This window comes from Baudoinia panamericana (genome assembly GCF_000338955.1).
Source record: "Baudoinia panamericana UAMH 10762 unplaced genomic scaffold BAUCOscaffold_10, whole genome shotgun sequence".
In the NCBI taxonomy this organism is placed as follows: domain Eukaryota; kingdom Fungi; phylum Ascomycota; class Dothideomycetes; order Mycosphaerellales; family Teratosphaeriaceae; genus Baudoinia; species Baudoinia panamericana.
Genome location: NW_006911266.1, coordinates 134267 through 148862, shown reverse-complemented (window position 1 = coordinate 148862; position 14596 = coordinate 134267). Strand labels below are relative to the sequence as shown.

The 14596-nt window shown below is 54.2% G+C and overlaps 8 protein-coding genes across 8 annotated transcripts; 5 read left to right on the top strand and 3 right to left on the bottom strand.

The window, feature by feature from the left end:
• Window positions 1-247: 247 nt before the first annotated feature.
• BAUCODRAFT_150031 (uncharacterized protein) lies at window positions 248-2022 on the bottom strand (the record flags this gene model as incomplete). The annotated part of the gene is made up of 2 exons (XM_007680675.1): window positions 248-280; window positions 340-2022. The coding sequence occupies 2 exons, from the start codon at window positions 2020-2022 to the stop codon at window positions 248-250; spliced, it is 1716 nt and encodes a 571-aa protein (XP_007678865.1).
• A 1204-nt stretch (window positions 2023-3226) lies between these two features.
• On the top strand, window positions 3227-3738 carry BAUCODRAFT_210402 (uncharacterized protein). The gene has a single exon (XM_007680674.1). The coding sequence runs from the start codon at window positions 3357-3359 to the stop codon at window positions 3711-3713; it is 357 nt and encodes a 118-aa protein (XP_007678864.1). The 5' UTR covers window positions 3227-3356; the 3' UTR covers window positions 3714-3738.
• Window positions 3739-4129: 391 nt separating this feature from the next.
• BAUCODRAFT_210068 (uncharacterized protein) lies at window positions 4130-5560 on the top strand. The gene is made up of 2 exons (XM_007680673.1): window positions 4130-4423; window positions 4487-5560. Exons 1-2 carry the CDS (start codon window positions 4238-4240, stop codon window positions 5261-5263), a joined length of 963 nt encoding a protein of 320 aa, XP_007678863.1. The 5' UTR covers window positions 4130-4237; the 3' UTR covers window positions 5264-5560.
• A 491-nt stretch (window positions 5561-6051) lies between these two features.
• On the bottom strand, window positions 6052-7547 carry BAUCODRAFT_75044 (uncharacterized protein; the record flags this gene model as incomplete). The annotated part of the gene is made up of 3 exons (XM_007680614.1): window positions 6052-6220; window positions 6278-7292; window positions 7355-7547. 3 exons carry the CDS (start codon window positions 7545-7547, stop codon window positions 6052-6054), a joined length of 1377 nt encoding a protein of 458 aa, XP_007678804.1.
• Window positions 7548-7579: 32 nt separating this feature from the next.
• On the top strand, window positions 7580-8852 carry BAUCODRAFT_210361 (uncharacterized protein). Its single transcript, XM_007680672.1, has one exon. It carries the CDS (start codon window positions 7795-7797, stop codon window positions 8452-8454), a length of 660 nt encoding a protein of 219 aa, XP_007678862.1. The 5' UTR covers window positions 7580-7794; the 3' UTR covers window positions 8455-8852.
• Window positions 8853-10099: 1247 nt separating this feature from the next.
• On the top strand, window positions 10100-10308 carry BAUCODRAFT_58696 (uncharacterized protein; the record flags this gene model as incomplete). Its single annotated transcript, XM_007680553.1, has 2 exons — window positions 10100-10188; window positions 10245-10308. Coding segments are annotated over 2 exons (153 nt in total), but the record flags the coding sequence as incomplete, so codon positions are not given.
• Window positions 10309-10776: 468 nt separating this feature from the next.
• Window positions 10777-13103, top strand: BAUCODRAFT_210105 (uncharacterized protein). Its single transcript, XM_007680671.1, has one exon. The coding sequence runs from the start codon at window positions 11058-11060 to the stop codon at window positions 13065-13067; it is 2010 nt and encodes a 669-aa protein (XP_007678861.1). The 5' UTR covers window positions 10777-11057; the 3' UTR covers window positions 13068-13103.
• Window positions 13104-13391: 288 nt separating this feature from the next.
• On the bottom strand, window positions 13392-14369 carry BAUCODRAFT_47071 (uncharacterized protein; the record flags this gene model as incomplete). Its single annotated transcript, XM_007680530.1, has 2 exons — window positions 13392-14103; window positions 14155-14369. Coding segments are annotated over 2 exons (927 nt in total), but the record flags the coding sequence as incomplete, so codon positions are not given.
• Between the last annotated feature and the right edge of the window lie 227 nt (window positions 14370-14596).

Sequence of the window (14596 nt, the reverse complement as noted above, 5' to 3'; positions counted from 1 at the left end):
CTCGGCGCCGTTGAAACAGGCCGAGGCTTCCGCCGCCGAATGTGATAGCAGCGGTCATCGCATGGCGATCTGAGCACGAGTGAAAGTGCACCGTCGCACGGGGTATGAACCTCCCTCTCTTCGCACGACATATAGAACGCCACCAGCGTGGCGTCTTGCCAGCTGCAATGGCATACCGGGTAAGGATGGCCAGCTGCTTCTCCAGGCTGAAGAGCATCTCAACCCGAGGGAAGCTCCACGTAGCCGCCTATATATACTTATACGGGTTCATGATCCCATTCTATCACACGTCAGCAAACACACGTCCGTCGAGCTTTCCTTTCAGGTTTGAGAACTCACCGGGTCATACAACTCCTTCACCTGCCTCATCAACTTAACCATCGTCTCACTCCTCGAATAGCCAATAAATGGCTTCTTCGCCAAGCCCAACCCATGCTCCGCGCTGATACTCCCCTTCCTTTCGGCCACCCACTCATACACCCACGGCTCCACCGCCTTCTCCACTTCCTTATCGTAACGCCGACATACCACGTTGAGGTGCAGATTACTGTCACCCATGTGTCCGTAGCCAATCACGTCCATAACGGGGAAGTCGTCAGAATCTCCCATCAATCCGTTGGATTCGAAGCGTGAGCGCGCTTCTTCCACCAAGCTGTAAAGTTGCGGCAGCGGGATGGAAAGATCGTACTTGTACACTCCGCCGAAATGCTGGGAGGATTCTGATATCCCTTCGCGACACGCCCACAGTGACTGGAGCTGCGATTCATCCTGCGCCACCACGCCGTCAGAGACAATCTCCTCACCCATGACGTGCTCCAAGAAGGTGTTGAGCTTCTCGCTGTCGTGATCCGTGTTCGATCCGCTCGTTTCAATTAAACAGTAGAAAGGGTGCTCGCCCTCTAACGGCAGTCGTGCGCCGTTTGCTTTGGCGTACAATTTTTGCGCCTGCCCATCCATCATTTCGAAAGCGGAGAGGATCTCGCTGAGCTGCTTCTTCGCTTCACGGAACGCTTGCTGCACTTTCTCGTAGCTCTCCAGACCGAAGTACGCCACGTTGACTGCTGGACTTCGTTGCGGGCAAAGGATGGAGATGGCGGTGACGATGCCGATGGTGCCTTCGCCGCCGATGAAGAGCTGTTTGAGGTCGTACCCTGTATTGTTCTTGCGGAGTGTTGATAGATCGTCGACGATCGTGCCGTCGGGGAGTACAGCTTCGAGGCCCAGAACGTTGCCGTGTAGACTGCCGTACCGTAATAAGCGCAGTCCGCCGGCGTTTGTGGCCACGTTACCGCCGATCTGGCAGCTGCCCTTCGCGCCTAGGTCCAATGGAAAGATGTGGCCGTGTTGCGCTGCATGATCATCTGCTTGTTGCAAAATCACACCTGCGTCTGCTACAAGTATGCCGGAGACTTCGTCGAAGGAGCGGACATTGTTCATACGAGCCAAGTTGACAACGATCTCGTCGAATACTGGAACACTACCACCAACGAGTCCCGTATTACCGCCTTGAGGGTTGACAGCCAGCATGTTGTCGTTGCAATACTTCAATATCTTGCTGACCTGCTCCGTACTCTCCGGCTTCAGCACAAGCCGACATTGACCCCGATACTTCCGCATCCAATCCGCGTTGAATGCATCCAACTCCTCAAAGGCATCCTTCGTCACGCCGTCAATGACCGCGCTTTCCGAACCCAGCAACTCCTTGAAGTACTTCACATCGTCTTCCGTAAGCTCCTTGAAGCGTGAATCTCGCTTCAGGCTCGGGTAGGAATCGGCTGTGAACTTGATCTTTTGCTGTGGTCGGTCGGGTTGTTCTTGCGGTGCATGGTCTGCACCGGACGCGGAGGTGGTCGGCTCGGCTTCTGTTTGTGCTTCGGCATGTTGATAGCGGAGTTGGTATGCGGGACGTGATGCTGCTGCCGCTGCGGAGGGTTGAAGTCGGATGCGGGATGCTTGTTGGAAGGTTGCGTTGGCAATGCGAATGCGCCGTAGCGCTGGAAGGGCGCGATGAATGGCGGGCATTATCGAAACTATGTTCTCGTCATCTCACAAGAATACAAGTCAGATATGTGCCTCATTGATTGCTCGAGAGTAGCCCGCGCAAATCCTACGTCACGCTGAAGCTTTCGGCAAGCTTTGTGCCGAGGATAAAGTTGAGCTCTTTACATCGCAACTATACCACCACGCTCAGCACATCGATGTCTTACTCTGCTTTCCCAGCATCCGTCGTTCCAGCAGTAAGAGCATCTCTTGCGAGCACTTGGAAACGGTCGTCGGCAAGGTTGGCACCCATCACGAAGCGCCCATGGTGGACGGCGCCGAGCGTAGCATGCTACCACGCTTTCATCATCCTCTGTCAGTTCCTAGCAACTACTACCTTTCTTCGTCTCTTCATCTGCGTCTTCTGAGTGGCAGAAATGAAGCAGACAGCACGCTCTTGAGGAGGATGTCCGCTTCTCTCGCTCTCCTACCTATGTTATACCTCCAAAGGCCCTGCTTTGGCCCTTGCTGACATCTCGTTTGTGGAGCACGAGCAATTCACGACCGGCATATCTCGATACGTGTCTGCAGCCAACTGCCCATAAGCGTTTGTCAACTCTGCCGGTGAAAGAACTATGCGGACTCTGTTCTTGCCTGCCACCAATATCCGGCTAAGCAGTTTCGTAGAAAGACCGACGCAAAATTAGGCCGTCAGCACTGCTTCAACGCTTGCCATTATTGTTGATTTCTATAATCATGTCCAGCGATGCACAACATATGCAGCAATAGGCCACGTCACTACCCTACCGCAACTGACAACATATCTCACCAAAGAACTTATCGTTGATCAGCTGGGACCAACATCTATTCGTTTTTGCAACGGACCTTAGTGCAAACATTACAGTCATCACCCTCGGACAAGTACGCTCGGCAAGGCAATGCTGTGCAACCTCGATTCTCTTCGCTTGTGGGGCGCCATCGCGCAGGACGCAGGCAATGCGACCTTCGCCTTCCCAGTTCCATTCGCCGCCGGTTTCCAAGAGCCTTCACCTCCGGCGCTGCAATCAGTGTTTAAGGCTAGTTGGCGCCAGCATGGATGGTGCGGAATCGAATGACCGCCTCAGCTTCTCAAGTCGAATCTGTCTTCTGCCAGAACTATCCAGGAACCCTGAGGTCTCCCACATATCGTCCGGCTACATCTACCACCCGGCCTTCCACAACAAAATCCGTGTTGACGAGACATATGACGGAATCTTTCCTCTTCGCTCTACGATCTAAACAACGTGACCGTGGAAGGAGGCGTTGACAACATCTTCTGGCGACTCCGTCCATCCATCGCTTCGCCGCCGACGCTCTGGCAGGATTACGTCTATGATATGAGCTCGGTTATGTTCTCCCCCAATATGCTGGTCAACAATGATGCTGTACACGCAGGCACGGAGCACGAGATGGTTGTCGGAAAGTTGGCTAAGGTAAGCGATAATGTTCACCATTACTACCTCCGTCAAGTGTTGCAGAGCTGGTTAATAGGTCAATGGCAGTGGAACTTCATGTTCTACGGCATGGCCCCAATGACTCTTCTCATAGACGAGAATGGCGTGTCCGTCGCTACGACTCTTGGACCGCGGCAGGCCGCGTGTTTGCGACAACAGAGTTCTTCAATATCAACGTCACGAAGATTGATGCGGCTGTGTTTGCGTTTCCTACCGCAGCTTGAGCATGAGTGTAGATGATACTGTTATTTGAATGTCAGGCTCGTAGAACGGGAGAGTGTGACTGACTTTATCTGTCATGTAGATTGCAAACGCGAGTTTCACATAATACTGTATAGCGAAAGTAGGGACGTGAAAAAGCCATACATCTCAGCTTCTCAACTTTACACAGCAGCCACCGGTAGTCAGACCAGCGTAGTGGTAGTGCACTCAGACAAAAGAGAGTAGCCGTTGAAGCTGTGAAGTTTTGGGAGCTCCCCGTCAAGCTTTTGCACAAGATCACGTCTTCAGGCACACGTGGGTCGCTACTGGACGCTTTAGAATGTAGAAAGTATGACTAGAGCTGCATTAACATGAACTACCTCATCCACGTGCGTGCTGCTATTGGAGAGGTACCTGTAAGAGCTCCCTCGCCGAAAGCCAGCAATCGTCATCTTACACAAGTTCGCCTTAGCGTAGAAAATCAATGGCAACGACTATAACAATAAGTGTTCGGCTGTCGCCAAAAGAAGTGCTCCAGTAGTTATACATTTTGAACGTTCAAGATGTTGTCCACCATCTTCACTGCCGCGGTAGCCTTTGCCGGCACCGCTCTCGCGCAAAGCGATATCCCTCTGTCTCCGGCCCTTCAAAACATCGTCAACAACTCCAGCTACAGCTCATATCCTACGCAGCTCACGCAGGGCATCATCCCAAAGCCATTGCACTCTCACAACGACTACTGGCGTCCCGTAAGCTATATCGTAACCTGCAGATGTGAGATCACACATTGACGAACCTTTGTGCTGCTGCAGCAACCATTCTACTCCGCTCTGTCAGTGGGAGCCGTCTCCGTCGAGGCCGACGTTTGGCTCTACAACGGCACGCTATACATCGGCCATGAGACCAGCGCTCTCACTCCCAGCCGCACATTCGACGGCCTTTACATCCAACAGATCCTGAGCGTCCTCCGCGCCCAGAACCCGAACTCCAGCTTCGTGACAGGCACTACCAAGAACGGGGTGTTCGACACCGCTTCCGGCCAGACCCTCTACCTCTTCGTCGACGTCAAGACTGATGGCCCGACCACATGGCCATACGTCGTCCGCGCCCTTCAGCCGCTGCGCTCGGCGGGCTACCTGACTTATTTCAACGGTACCGCCGTTGTCCCTGGCCCAGTGACCGTTATCGGCACCGGCAACACTCCTCTCAACCAGGTCCAAGGCGTCGGTAACGCCTCGGTGCCTCGCGACTACTTCTGGGACGCCCCGATTCCCACCCTCGGCACGACCTTCAGCAACATTACCGCTAGCGTCAGCCCGATCGCAAGCACAGACTTCGCGGTTCAGTTCGGCCCGGTCGTCAACCAGCAATTCAACTCCACCCAGCAGGCACTGCTATTCCAACAGGTGGCCACTGCACATGCAAAGGGCATTGCCGTCCGTTACTGGGACCAGCCTGGCTTCCCAGTCGGTACACGTAATGCCATCTGGCGCCAACTGTACAGCGCCGGTGTCGATCTTTTGAACGTCGATGACCTCCAGGGAGCGGCCAACTACTGGCAGGGCGACAACTTCGGTGCTTTGGTGTAGATTGAAGCCAGGACCGTATCTAGTCCGATCACCAAGGCTGATTGTAGATAGAGATGGCTAACGATTGACGGCTCCATCGCATAGAATTTCGCGTTCGATGCATTATAATCCAACGCACGATCCTTGTCGCATCAGTTCCCTTTCACGAATGCCAAGCTTCATCTCGGCTGTCTCCGTGTGGCGGGGTCGCCCTGACAAACTGAGACGCGTTCAATGTCGTGAACTGTGTACTTGTCTTCCATGACCGTCGCTCTCTCATTGTCGCCGTGACTTTATATGGGGGTGTAGCTGGCTGTGGCGTATCCTGGTCGGTTGGCAATGCGTCAACTGTCTCCAGCGATCTGCGCTCAGGTCAAAACTCTGCTTGACGACACCGACTGGCCGGCCATCGATATAGCTCTGGCTGTTGCGTGTTCGAAGCGTACAGTTGAGCGTATGCGGCTGAACTTCGACCTATATAACGCTCCTTATCCACCACCGACAAAGCTGAAGAAGCGAGGTCGCCCTGTCAAGCTGCAGGAGGCGCAGATCGACGTATGACCTCCCCGAACCTTTGCTCGCTCCTAACTGGCTGACTTCGGCTGGCAGTGGTTGATGCAGTGGCTTGATCAAAACCCCACCGCATGCCTCGACGAGATGGTGACTGCGCTCAAGATGTGCAACGGTGACGGCGACGGCAACGGCAATGGCGTGACCATCTCCTCTGGTACAGTCAGCAGGGCGCTGCATCGCCGTGGCTGGACAAGGAAGGCCTGTAGGCAACGAGCTGCGCAGATGTATCGTGATCGTCAAGCCTTCGCCGCGAAGCCTTGCGCTTCTAATTCGCTCGCGTCCGTCCCAGCTTCTGGAGGTGCAGACTCGACGATTTTTTCCTGACCGTCATCGAGCATCGTGAAAGGCGCCTTGTTCTTCTTCGGTTCACCGGGACCCTCGGCCTTGAATTGGTAGCCTCGAACCCTGGATATTGTGTCAGTGCTGTCACGATCGCAAGCACGAACCAGAGAGGATGCTCACCTTGGACCCTGTCCCGTCTTCTCGGGCAACCGGCTCTCATACTTTCTCTGGAAATGCTCAACATCATCTGTGAAGGTGCCATTTGCAATGCTGGCGCGTATGTGAGCGAAGAAAATATCAGTCACGTGATGGTTGTGCAGTTGAAGTAGCACCCAGCCGAGCATCTCCTTCGCCGCAAGCAGATGCTGAATGTACGCTCGGTGATGGTTAGCGCAGGCGTAGCATGTGCATCCATCCACTAAGGGCCCGAGATCCACTGCATGCGCTGGCGACCACATGTCAATGCCGAGTGGTAGCGGGTCGCTGCCGTTGTGGGACTGATCGCAGGACGTTGATGGGAACTGGAAGCTGAGAGCTATGCCAGCGTCGGTAGCTGCGTTGATGAACGGTACTGTCAACACATCGATCCCGAGTACGATGTGCTGTAACACGTCCTGAGGCGCGCTGGGCGTAGTGAATCCGAGGCGTGGAAGAGGCTGCAGCGCTTCCGGCAGGTCTTCAAGCGAGTCCAGCGCATACACTGCAAGGCCAGCAACATCACGTTCGGAGACCTGGATCAGAGTCTCAATGTAGAATCGCTGCTTCGCTGAAGACACGGGTAGCAAAGGTGCGAAGAGCTTCGCTTGCTGCGCCCTGGTCTCTGCAGAATGACGCAGATTGATATGATCTTGCGTCCACTTGATATTGCGCTCTGTCGCCTTCTCAATCCGTTTGTTGCCGAGTTTTCGCCCGTACGGTATATCTCCCAAACCCACAACGATATCCGCCTGCAACCGCTCTGCAGCCTCTGCGTAGTCATCTGCACGAAGCACCCGGAATCCCACTGCGGTACATACCGAAACAGTCTCGTTAGTGTTCGGGTTGGCCGCTGGCGCAGCGACTGGCGGTGCTCTGCGTGCACCCAGCACAAGCAGAGTGTCTTCAGGCAACGCGATGAAACGACGCAAAGGAGAAGAGTCTTTAGGTGGCTTGAACTGATAGAGAGGAGGAGTCTGGTAAGGAGCGCGTTCTATGACTTACCGGCTGTGAGCGTGCCGGTCAGCAAGCGGTAGTTTATGCGCTGTGTGCGTGACTTACAGTCTTCTAGGCCTACATACACTCCGGTGATGGAGGCATCGCGGGCGAAAGTGTCCTGTGTGATGTGTGGGATCACACCACGAGACGTGATGCCAAGATAGTGAGGTGTGTGTACGACTTTCTTCCCAGGTAATGCGAGCCTGCCGAGTCGAGGGCCAATGCCGGTAGAGGCCGACTTGATGACAGTGAACATCTCCTCCGGTAGGTCGGCGAATTGAACACGGTCCACACTAGCCATATCTCCTGATGATTCCTGCAGGTCAGTTAGTCATGAGCTGTCGCGTGCGAAATGGTAGCGTCGGGTAGCTAAACCGAAGCTTGCAGTTGGAAGAAGGCGTGTGTTCTTGAAACACTGCCGACGCCGAGAATTGCATGATTCAGCCACGCGTCTTGTTCACGCGCCAGCCACCATTTATAACCTACAATATAAGGATGGCAATATGGCTCGCCCACGAGGCACGCTAATAGTCTTCGAAGGCCTTGACCGCTCCGGCAAGTCAACGCAATGTGAGCGGCTGGTCTCCCACCTCCGCCAGGAAGGCCACGATGCTCAGCATATGCGCTTTCCCAACCGGACTACGCCCATTGGACAAATGATCAACAACTACCTCTCTGGACTGGCGCAAACAGAAGACCACGTGATCCACTTGCTCTTCTCTGCCAACCGATGGGAGAGTGCCGCAGAGATCGAGCGCTTGATCAGTGAAGGCACGACCGTTGTGATTGATCGATACTACTACTCTGGCATGGCTTACACTGCAGCCAAAGGGAACCCTGACATGGATTTGAATTGGTGTCGACACCCTGAAGTCGGACTGCCACGGCCAGACCTTTGCCTGTTTCTAGATGTCAGTACTGAAGTTGCCATGAGCCGAGGTGGCTATGGAGCGGAAAGGTATGAGAAGCGCGAGATGCAAGACCGAGTACGCGAGCTCTTCCGTGACATGCGAGATCACCATGATGAGCGGAGTGACATTGTGCTCGTCGACGCCAACAGAAGCATCGAGGACGTCGCCGCCGAGATCAATGACCTTGTCGGGCTAACGATGCAACAAGTTGCAAAATCCGGTCAGCCATTGAGAAAGGTGGAGGCCTGGTGAGCGGCTGTTATTGTCTTCGCCGCGAATAACCGCCAGTTGAGGGGGTCTATATCAGCTACAGAGTATGACAGCCGCTGCTGCAGCTCATGACTCGCTTCTGCATGCATATCCGCTGTAGACTATTCGCGGAGCGTGATCGTTACCCTACGACAGAAGAAGTGACCGAACGCCAGACATACTTCTACCACCAAGCGAGGGGCATACGAGGTTGTCATTGTCTTCCAACAATTCCAATCGTGGGAACGAATGTCCGATCAAACTCATCGACCGATGAATCTGCGATGAAGACTCCGCTTAGCCAGCGTTATCACAACGGTCCGAGAAGGTTTGCTTTTCTGCATCACAAACCACCGTGGATTGCGGCTCTTATGATGGTATTATCATCGTGAGAACATCGGTGCTGGGAGGTGAAGGCGGCTCGTTGGGAGAATGACGCCCGTAAAGAGGGGAGTCGCAGCGGCATCGATGTCCGCCCGCCGGTGATGTGCGTGAGAGCGGAGGGATACCGCGTTACAATCTGCGTCATGTTGCTGCTCTCGGGGACGTGCACTGCTCCTTTGTCCAGCATTCGAGACAACATCGATGATCCAAGAGCTCACTCCGCTACGATCAACACTTCTCGCGTTGCTCACCACAACCCACACTCGGTCCTGAAAGATGCGACCTCGTCAGGCCGTTGAAAGAATTTCACAGCTCTTAAGCTACATGCACATCGCGAGGTGTCGCCTGTTTCCAGACGTGAAGCCGTAAGAGAGTGCCACCAAACGCATCCCTGGCAGACCCTGCATGGAAGCCCGTCATCTGTGGGGCGGCTGCTTATGCATCCATGTGCCTGGGCTGCGCTTTTGAACCTCAACCGCAACCACAACCGTCATCGCGCCGAACTCTTTGCATTGCCTTGCGAGTCGATGAAGCGGCAACACTGTTATGCTGCTGATGAGAAAAGTGCTGACGATAAGCCGTCTACAATATTTACCATTCAGCAGACATGAAAAGCGCTCAATATTTACGCCGGCATAAGGCATGTAGGTACCGCTTGCAGATCTGTCAATCTATCTCTGTCTCAGGATGAAGGGGGCCAGACGTTGCATCACCTTGCACAACGAGTCGCTCCCGCCAACCTTGTCTTTCAGCTTGCCGTTCGTTGCAAACCTAAACCCTCGATGCTGACAACCCCAACTCTACTCTGTCTATCGTGCCAACCGCATCGTGCCGATGCTTACCACCTCTGCCTTTTCATCTCTATCGCGCGGCACATCCTCGCTCCCACGGACAGGCCCGTGTGGAGGCCCTGCATGTGCGGCTCCGTTGCACTACGCTAAGCATGCTCAGGGTAGGCTTGTCAGCGTCCACAAACATCATGGGGCTGCCCTTCTCTGACGCAGGGTCTCCGCTATCAGAGTATTGGAGGTGACGGATTGGCCTGTCCTTTGAGGGGATAGTTTGTTTATATTCCCGCATAGTACGCTCAGCTTGCCTCCAATTTCCCAAATCTGTATTTCCCGGACACAAACGAGCCACCTTCAACACTGCAGCATTCACTCTCTGTCGGATCTGCTAAGCAACCTCAAAGTCACTCAACAACACATACCCTACTTTCACGATGTCGTCCGCCGAGGCACAAGTCGTCTACCAACGTGGTGGAGGATACTCTGAACAGATGGAAGCCCAAGACCACTTCGCTCAAACATTTGATCTGTCTCGTCCAGAGCAGGCAATGTCCTCGTACCAGAGGTATATCCCACTGTCCTCACAACCCGCTCAATCGGTAACTAATATCGATCTTACAGACTCATGCATCAACACACCAAGCAGCAATTCGAGATGGCGACCTCGTCTAGCCGCCGAAGGTCCGCTAAGGATTTCGATATGGCGTCGCTGTCTTCTGAGTCCAGCCGTGGCTCCGTAAGCTCGGTATCATCCTAAGCTTTACAACTATTCCGTACCCTACATCCAGCCCACCTTTTCCTTGGGTGAGGCTTTCATCGTTTTAGCGATGCGTTGGCGACATGATCCGAGCATACGACACTGGCGGGGTTGACAGGTGTTTTGGGTTGCATCAGCACTTATTTTTGATACCATGGAGCACATTTCGCGGAAGTGGTGCATTGGGCACTTTGGATGGATGGCGTTATCTCTACATTTGAGCTCGAATTTGCTTGCTCTTGCGTGCTACAATAGGCACTGTGTAACATCAATGATCATTACAAAGTTGCCTTCTCATGAAATCTCACGCTGGTTGTCCCTTGTACTTCAGCATATTATGCCTCTCTTCCGTGGTGAGCCCGAGTCTGTTGCTACTGCTTCAAGTCTTTCTATATGGTGATATTCACATATCTACAGCAACACTGTGTACATGGAGAGGGAGTTCGCAACGAGTCAGAGAGCAACACGCTTTTTTTTTAACATTCTGATCCGAAGCCCACTTAATCTCATCGCCGGCTGCCGGCAGCTCGCGTGCCACTTGCCGAAGCGATGAATAAAGGCCGCCATCAATCGTGCAAATTCACGATACAGCAACAACGCTTTGCGGAGAGCAATGCGAGCATTGTATTACTCACACACCCACCGTAGCCCAATAAGCCTGCTGCGACACAAAGAACATGGATAAAATCACCGACAAGATCGCGGCGTTGCCGCCAGATGCCAACTACTTCTCACTCGAATTCTTCCCACCGAAGACGCAGCAAGGCTTCTCCAATCTGCATGCACGCCTCTCGCGCATGGCTCAGGCCTTGCGGCCGCTGTTCGTCAATGTCACGTGGGGCGCCGGCGGAAGTACGAGCGCGAAGAGCCTGGCGTTGGCGGAGTTGACGCAGCGGTCTTTGCAGTTGACCACGTGCCTGCATTTGACATGTACGAATATGAGCAGGAGATTGGTGGACGAGGCATTGGAGCAGGCCAAGGTGTTAGGCGTGCGAAACATACTCGCGTTGAGGGGTGACCCGCCGAGAAGCGACGAGTATCGGGACGACAACAGTCCGGATGCGGTCGAGGATGATAGCAATCGAGATTTTACGTGGGCTGTAGATCTCGTTCGCTACATTCGCAAGCAGTACGGCGATTACTTCTGCATCGGTGTCGCTGGATATCCGGAGGGACATTCTGATCTGTCGCATCCTGAGCACCAATCTGTCGAGCATGACCTTCCCTACTTGGTCGAGAAGACGAAGGCTGGAGCAGATTTTATCATGACTCAACTGTTCTACGATGTTGAAGCATACCAGCAGTATGAGCGTCGCCTACGGGAGCATGAAAGTGGCGTCTTCAAAACTATTCAGATCATTCCAGGTTTGATGCCTGTGCAGAGCTACCAAATCTTACGCCGTACAACGAAGCTTAGCCATGCATCATTACCAAATGACGTGCTCAAGAGGTTAGAGGCGGTCAAGGGTGACGATGAGGCTGTGAAGAGGGTCGGCATCGACATCCTCTGCGAAGCTGTGGAGAAGATGAAGGGCATGGAGAACCCAGGCCCACGAGGCTTTCACTTCTACACTCTGAACCTCGAGAAGGTGGTTACACAGATCTTGGAGCGGGCAAGCTTAGTGCCGCCCGCAACGCCTGTCGTCATCAGTCTAGATGAGAACGGCCTGCCTGAACAGGCTGTCGCGGAAGAAGAGACAGACGGTTTCTTAATGGTTGAAGACGCAAAGAAACGCCACCATCGCAGACAGTCGTCAGCTAGGAATTCGCATCCCCGAAACCGAGTGGTGGTACCGCGCGACCGTGCGTCAAGCACCAGCAGTACTCGCACGTCTGCAGCTTACGAAGCGCCCGATGACGAGGCAGGTGTACCGAAAGATCAGATTAACAACCGCGCGAACACCTTGGCCATCTCCGAAGGCGAAGGCGCGCTTGGACGAGAGGCGACATGGGACGACTACCCTAACGGACGTTGGGGCGACGTACGATCTCCCGCTTACGGCGAGATTGACGGATATGGCGTGAGTCTGCACGCTACCATCCCCGAAGCGAAACGCTTATGGGGCTTTCCAACAACGGAGAACGACATTGCGGACATCTTCCGCAAGCATCTGGAGGGCAAGATCAATGCCATTCCATGGTCGGAAGAAGCTTTACTGCCGGAGACACTGACCATCAAGAAGCAGCTGCTTGGGTTGGTGGAGAAGGGATGGTGGAGCGTGGCTTCTCAGCCAGCCGTCAATGGCGTCCGCAGTACAGATTCGGTCTTCGGGTGGGGACCGAAGAACGGTTTCGTCTTCCAAAAGCCATTTGTAGAGTTGTTCCTACCCGCTGCCGATTGGGAGAGGCTGCGACAGAAGTTGATGGAAAATGAGCAGGTCACGTACTTTGCTGGGAGTGCTGCAGGCGACTTTGGCAGCTCAGATGAGCATTCAGTCAATCCAGTCACTTGGGGTACGTTTACCGGTAAAGAGATCATTACGCCGACAATCATTGAGGCAGTGAGCTTCAAAGCGTGGCTTGAGGAGGCGTTCGGTATCTGGGCAGAGTGGCAACGCGTATACAAGCCTGCGTCGGAAAGCAGCAAGCTGCTGGAGCGTGTGAGGAGAAACTATTGGCTGGTGAATGTGATCCATCATGGGTATCTTGAGGAGAATGCTTTATGGGACCTTCTGCTGGGTGCTTAATCGTGCCGCGACGGCCTAGCGTGGATCATCAGGACTTCTGCGGGGGTGATCCTCGGATTGAACGCCGCTTCGTCAAGTTACTAGCATAGCGTCCTCCCAATCGCTATCCTCGATTGTGCGGTTCGGCTCAGAAATAGGTCCATTGGTGTCCGACTTCCGGACCCCGACCGACGCGCTTGGATCTTTCCTGATGGCTAACACTCTAGCCTCGTCGTCACTGCTCTCGGGCAGCGCAAACCAGCCATCATCGTCCGGGAGCGGCTCGTCTATCTCCGCGTCCTCAATGCCGATCCCGGATGCCGCATCATCAGCTGCACCTATCGACTTGGCCTTGCGACGGGCCTTGAACAAGGCCTCTAGCTGTTTTGGACCTCGCATCCGCAGACTCAACTCCTTGACTAGGTCTACCCACTGAAGCTGGCTTCCGCATCCTGGGCAGCTCCCACTAATTGGGACGATGGCATCTTGATCATGTTCGACAGCCAGGAATCTAGCTGAGAGGCATTCTACATGCGACATGGCGTTGCATCCTTCGGTTGGACAGATCAGCGTCGAGGCTCCGCTCGCTGGCAGACCTTCAGCGCATACAGCACAATTGACCCATTCGGCATTATCGAAGAGTCGCCTTGACTTGTCGACGTGAGGCTTGAGAGTTCGGTACGTCACGTCAATGGCAGATATTCCGGTTGGCCGGTCAGGGTTGAGGATATGGTTATCTGAATGAGACCGGGCACAGTCGTCTAGTGCAACTGAGATGCCAGGCCTCAATCTTTCCAGATGTTGGCTCGTCCACTTGGACCACACGCGAAAGACATCCTCGGCGTAGAAGGTCACTTTGAGCGGCCATCGCTCGAAGCTAGGAGCTCGAAGCAACAAGTGCAGGTTCGCTAGGCGGTCCGTAAGCGAAAGCCGTGGCCTACCTGGACGCTTTCGCACCTTTCCGGTCTTAGGAGAGATCCGTGTGTTAGTCCTGGCTTGGGCCAATCGAGTATCGGCAGTGATGTGGCGAGTAAGTTGGGGGTTCTGCCAGGCCCATCTTAAGCCTGCGTTAGCTGCGAGATCAGTGGTGGTGTTGATATTGACGCACTCAAATTGGAGCGCAGCAATCTTGCTCGGAAAGCCGGAGACTAGGCATGTCATCTCCCATGGTCTCAATGTGTCGCGTGACGTTCGAACTGCACCGCCAGGAGCAATGCCATTATGTTGTTTCAGTCGCCTGACAGGATTCGGCGTGCTCCCGACGTACAGACTCTGGTGGCGTACTGTTGAGCGGAGAAGGTAGCACGCGTAGTATGCTGGGATCACTTTGTCCATGGCAAAACTAACCTACGACATTGACTGAAATCCGTGCTGAGTCGCAATATCAACATTGATAGAACGTGGGTTGTAGAGGCGCGACGTTCGGTCAAAGATCCGCGGCGTTGCGCTGATTGGCCGTTTCTCACTTCATACGCAGGCCGGAGCACGGCGCATGCGACCCGGCAATTCTTGGTGCGATTTGACATCGAACGCTGGATATTGCCTCCGCC

What these genes read in the sequence shown, in the direction of transcription:
- BAUCODRAFT_210402 (XM_007680674.1), top strand. Translation starts at nt 3,357, where the DNA reads ATGAGCTCGGTTATGTTCTCCCCCAATATGCTGGTCAACAATGATGCT.
- BAUCODRAFT_210068 (XM_007680673.1), top strand. Translation starts at nt 4,238, where the DNA reads ATGTTGTCCACCATCTTCACTGCCGCGGTAGCCTTTGCCGGCACCGCT. An exon ending in ACAACGACTACTGGCGTCCC is followed by an intron (nt 4,424 to 4,486) that starts GTAAGCTATATC and finishes GTGCTGCTGCAG; the next exon opens with CAACCATTCTACTCCGCTCT.
- BAUCODRAFT_210361 (XM_007680672.1), top strand. Translation starts at nt 7,795, where the DNA reads ATGGCTCGCCCACGAGGCACGCTAATAGTCTTCGAAGGCCTTGACCGC.
- BAUCODRAFT_210105 (XM_007680671.1), top strand. Translation starts at nt 11,058, where the DNA reads ATGGATAAAATCACCGACAAGATCGCGGCGTTGCCGCCAGATGCCAAC.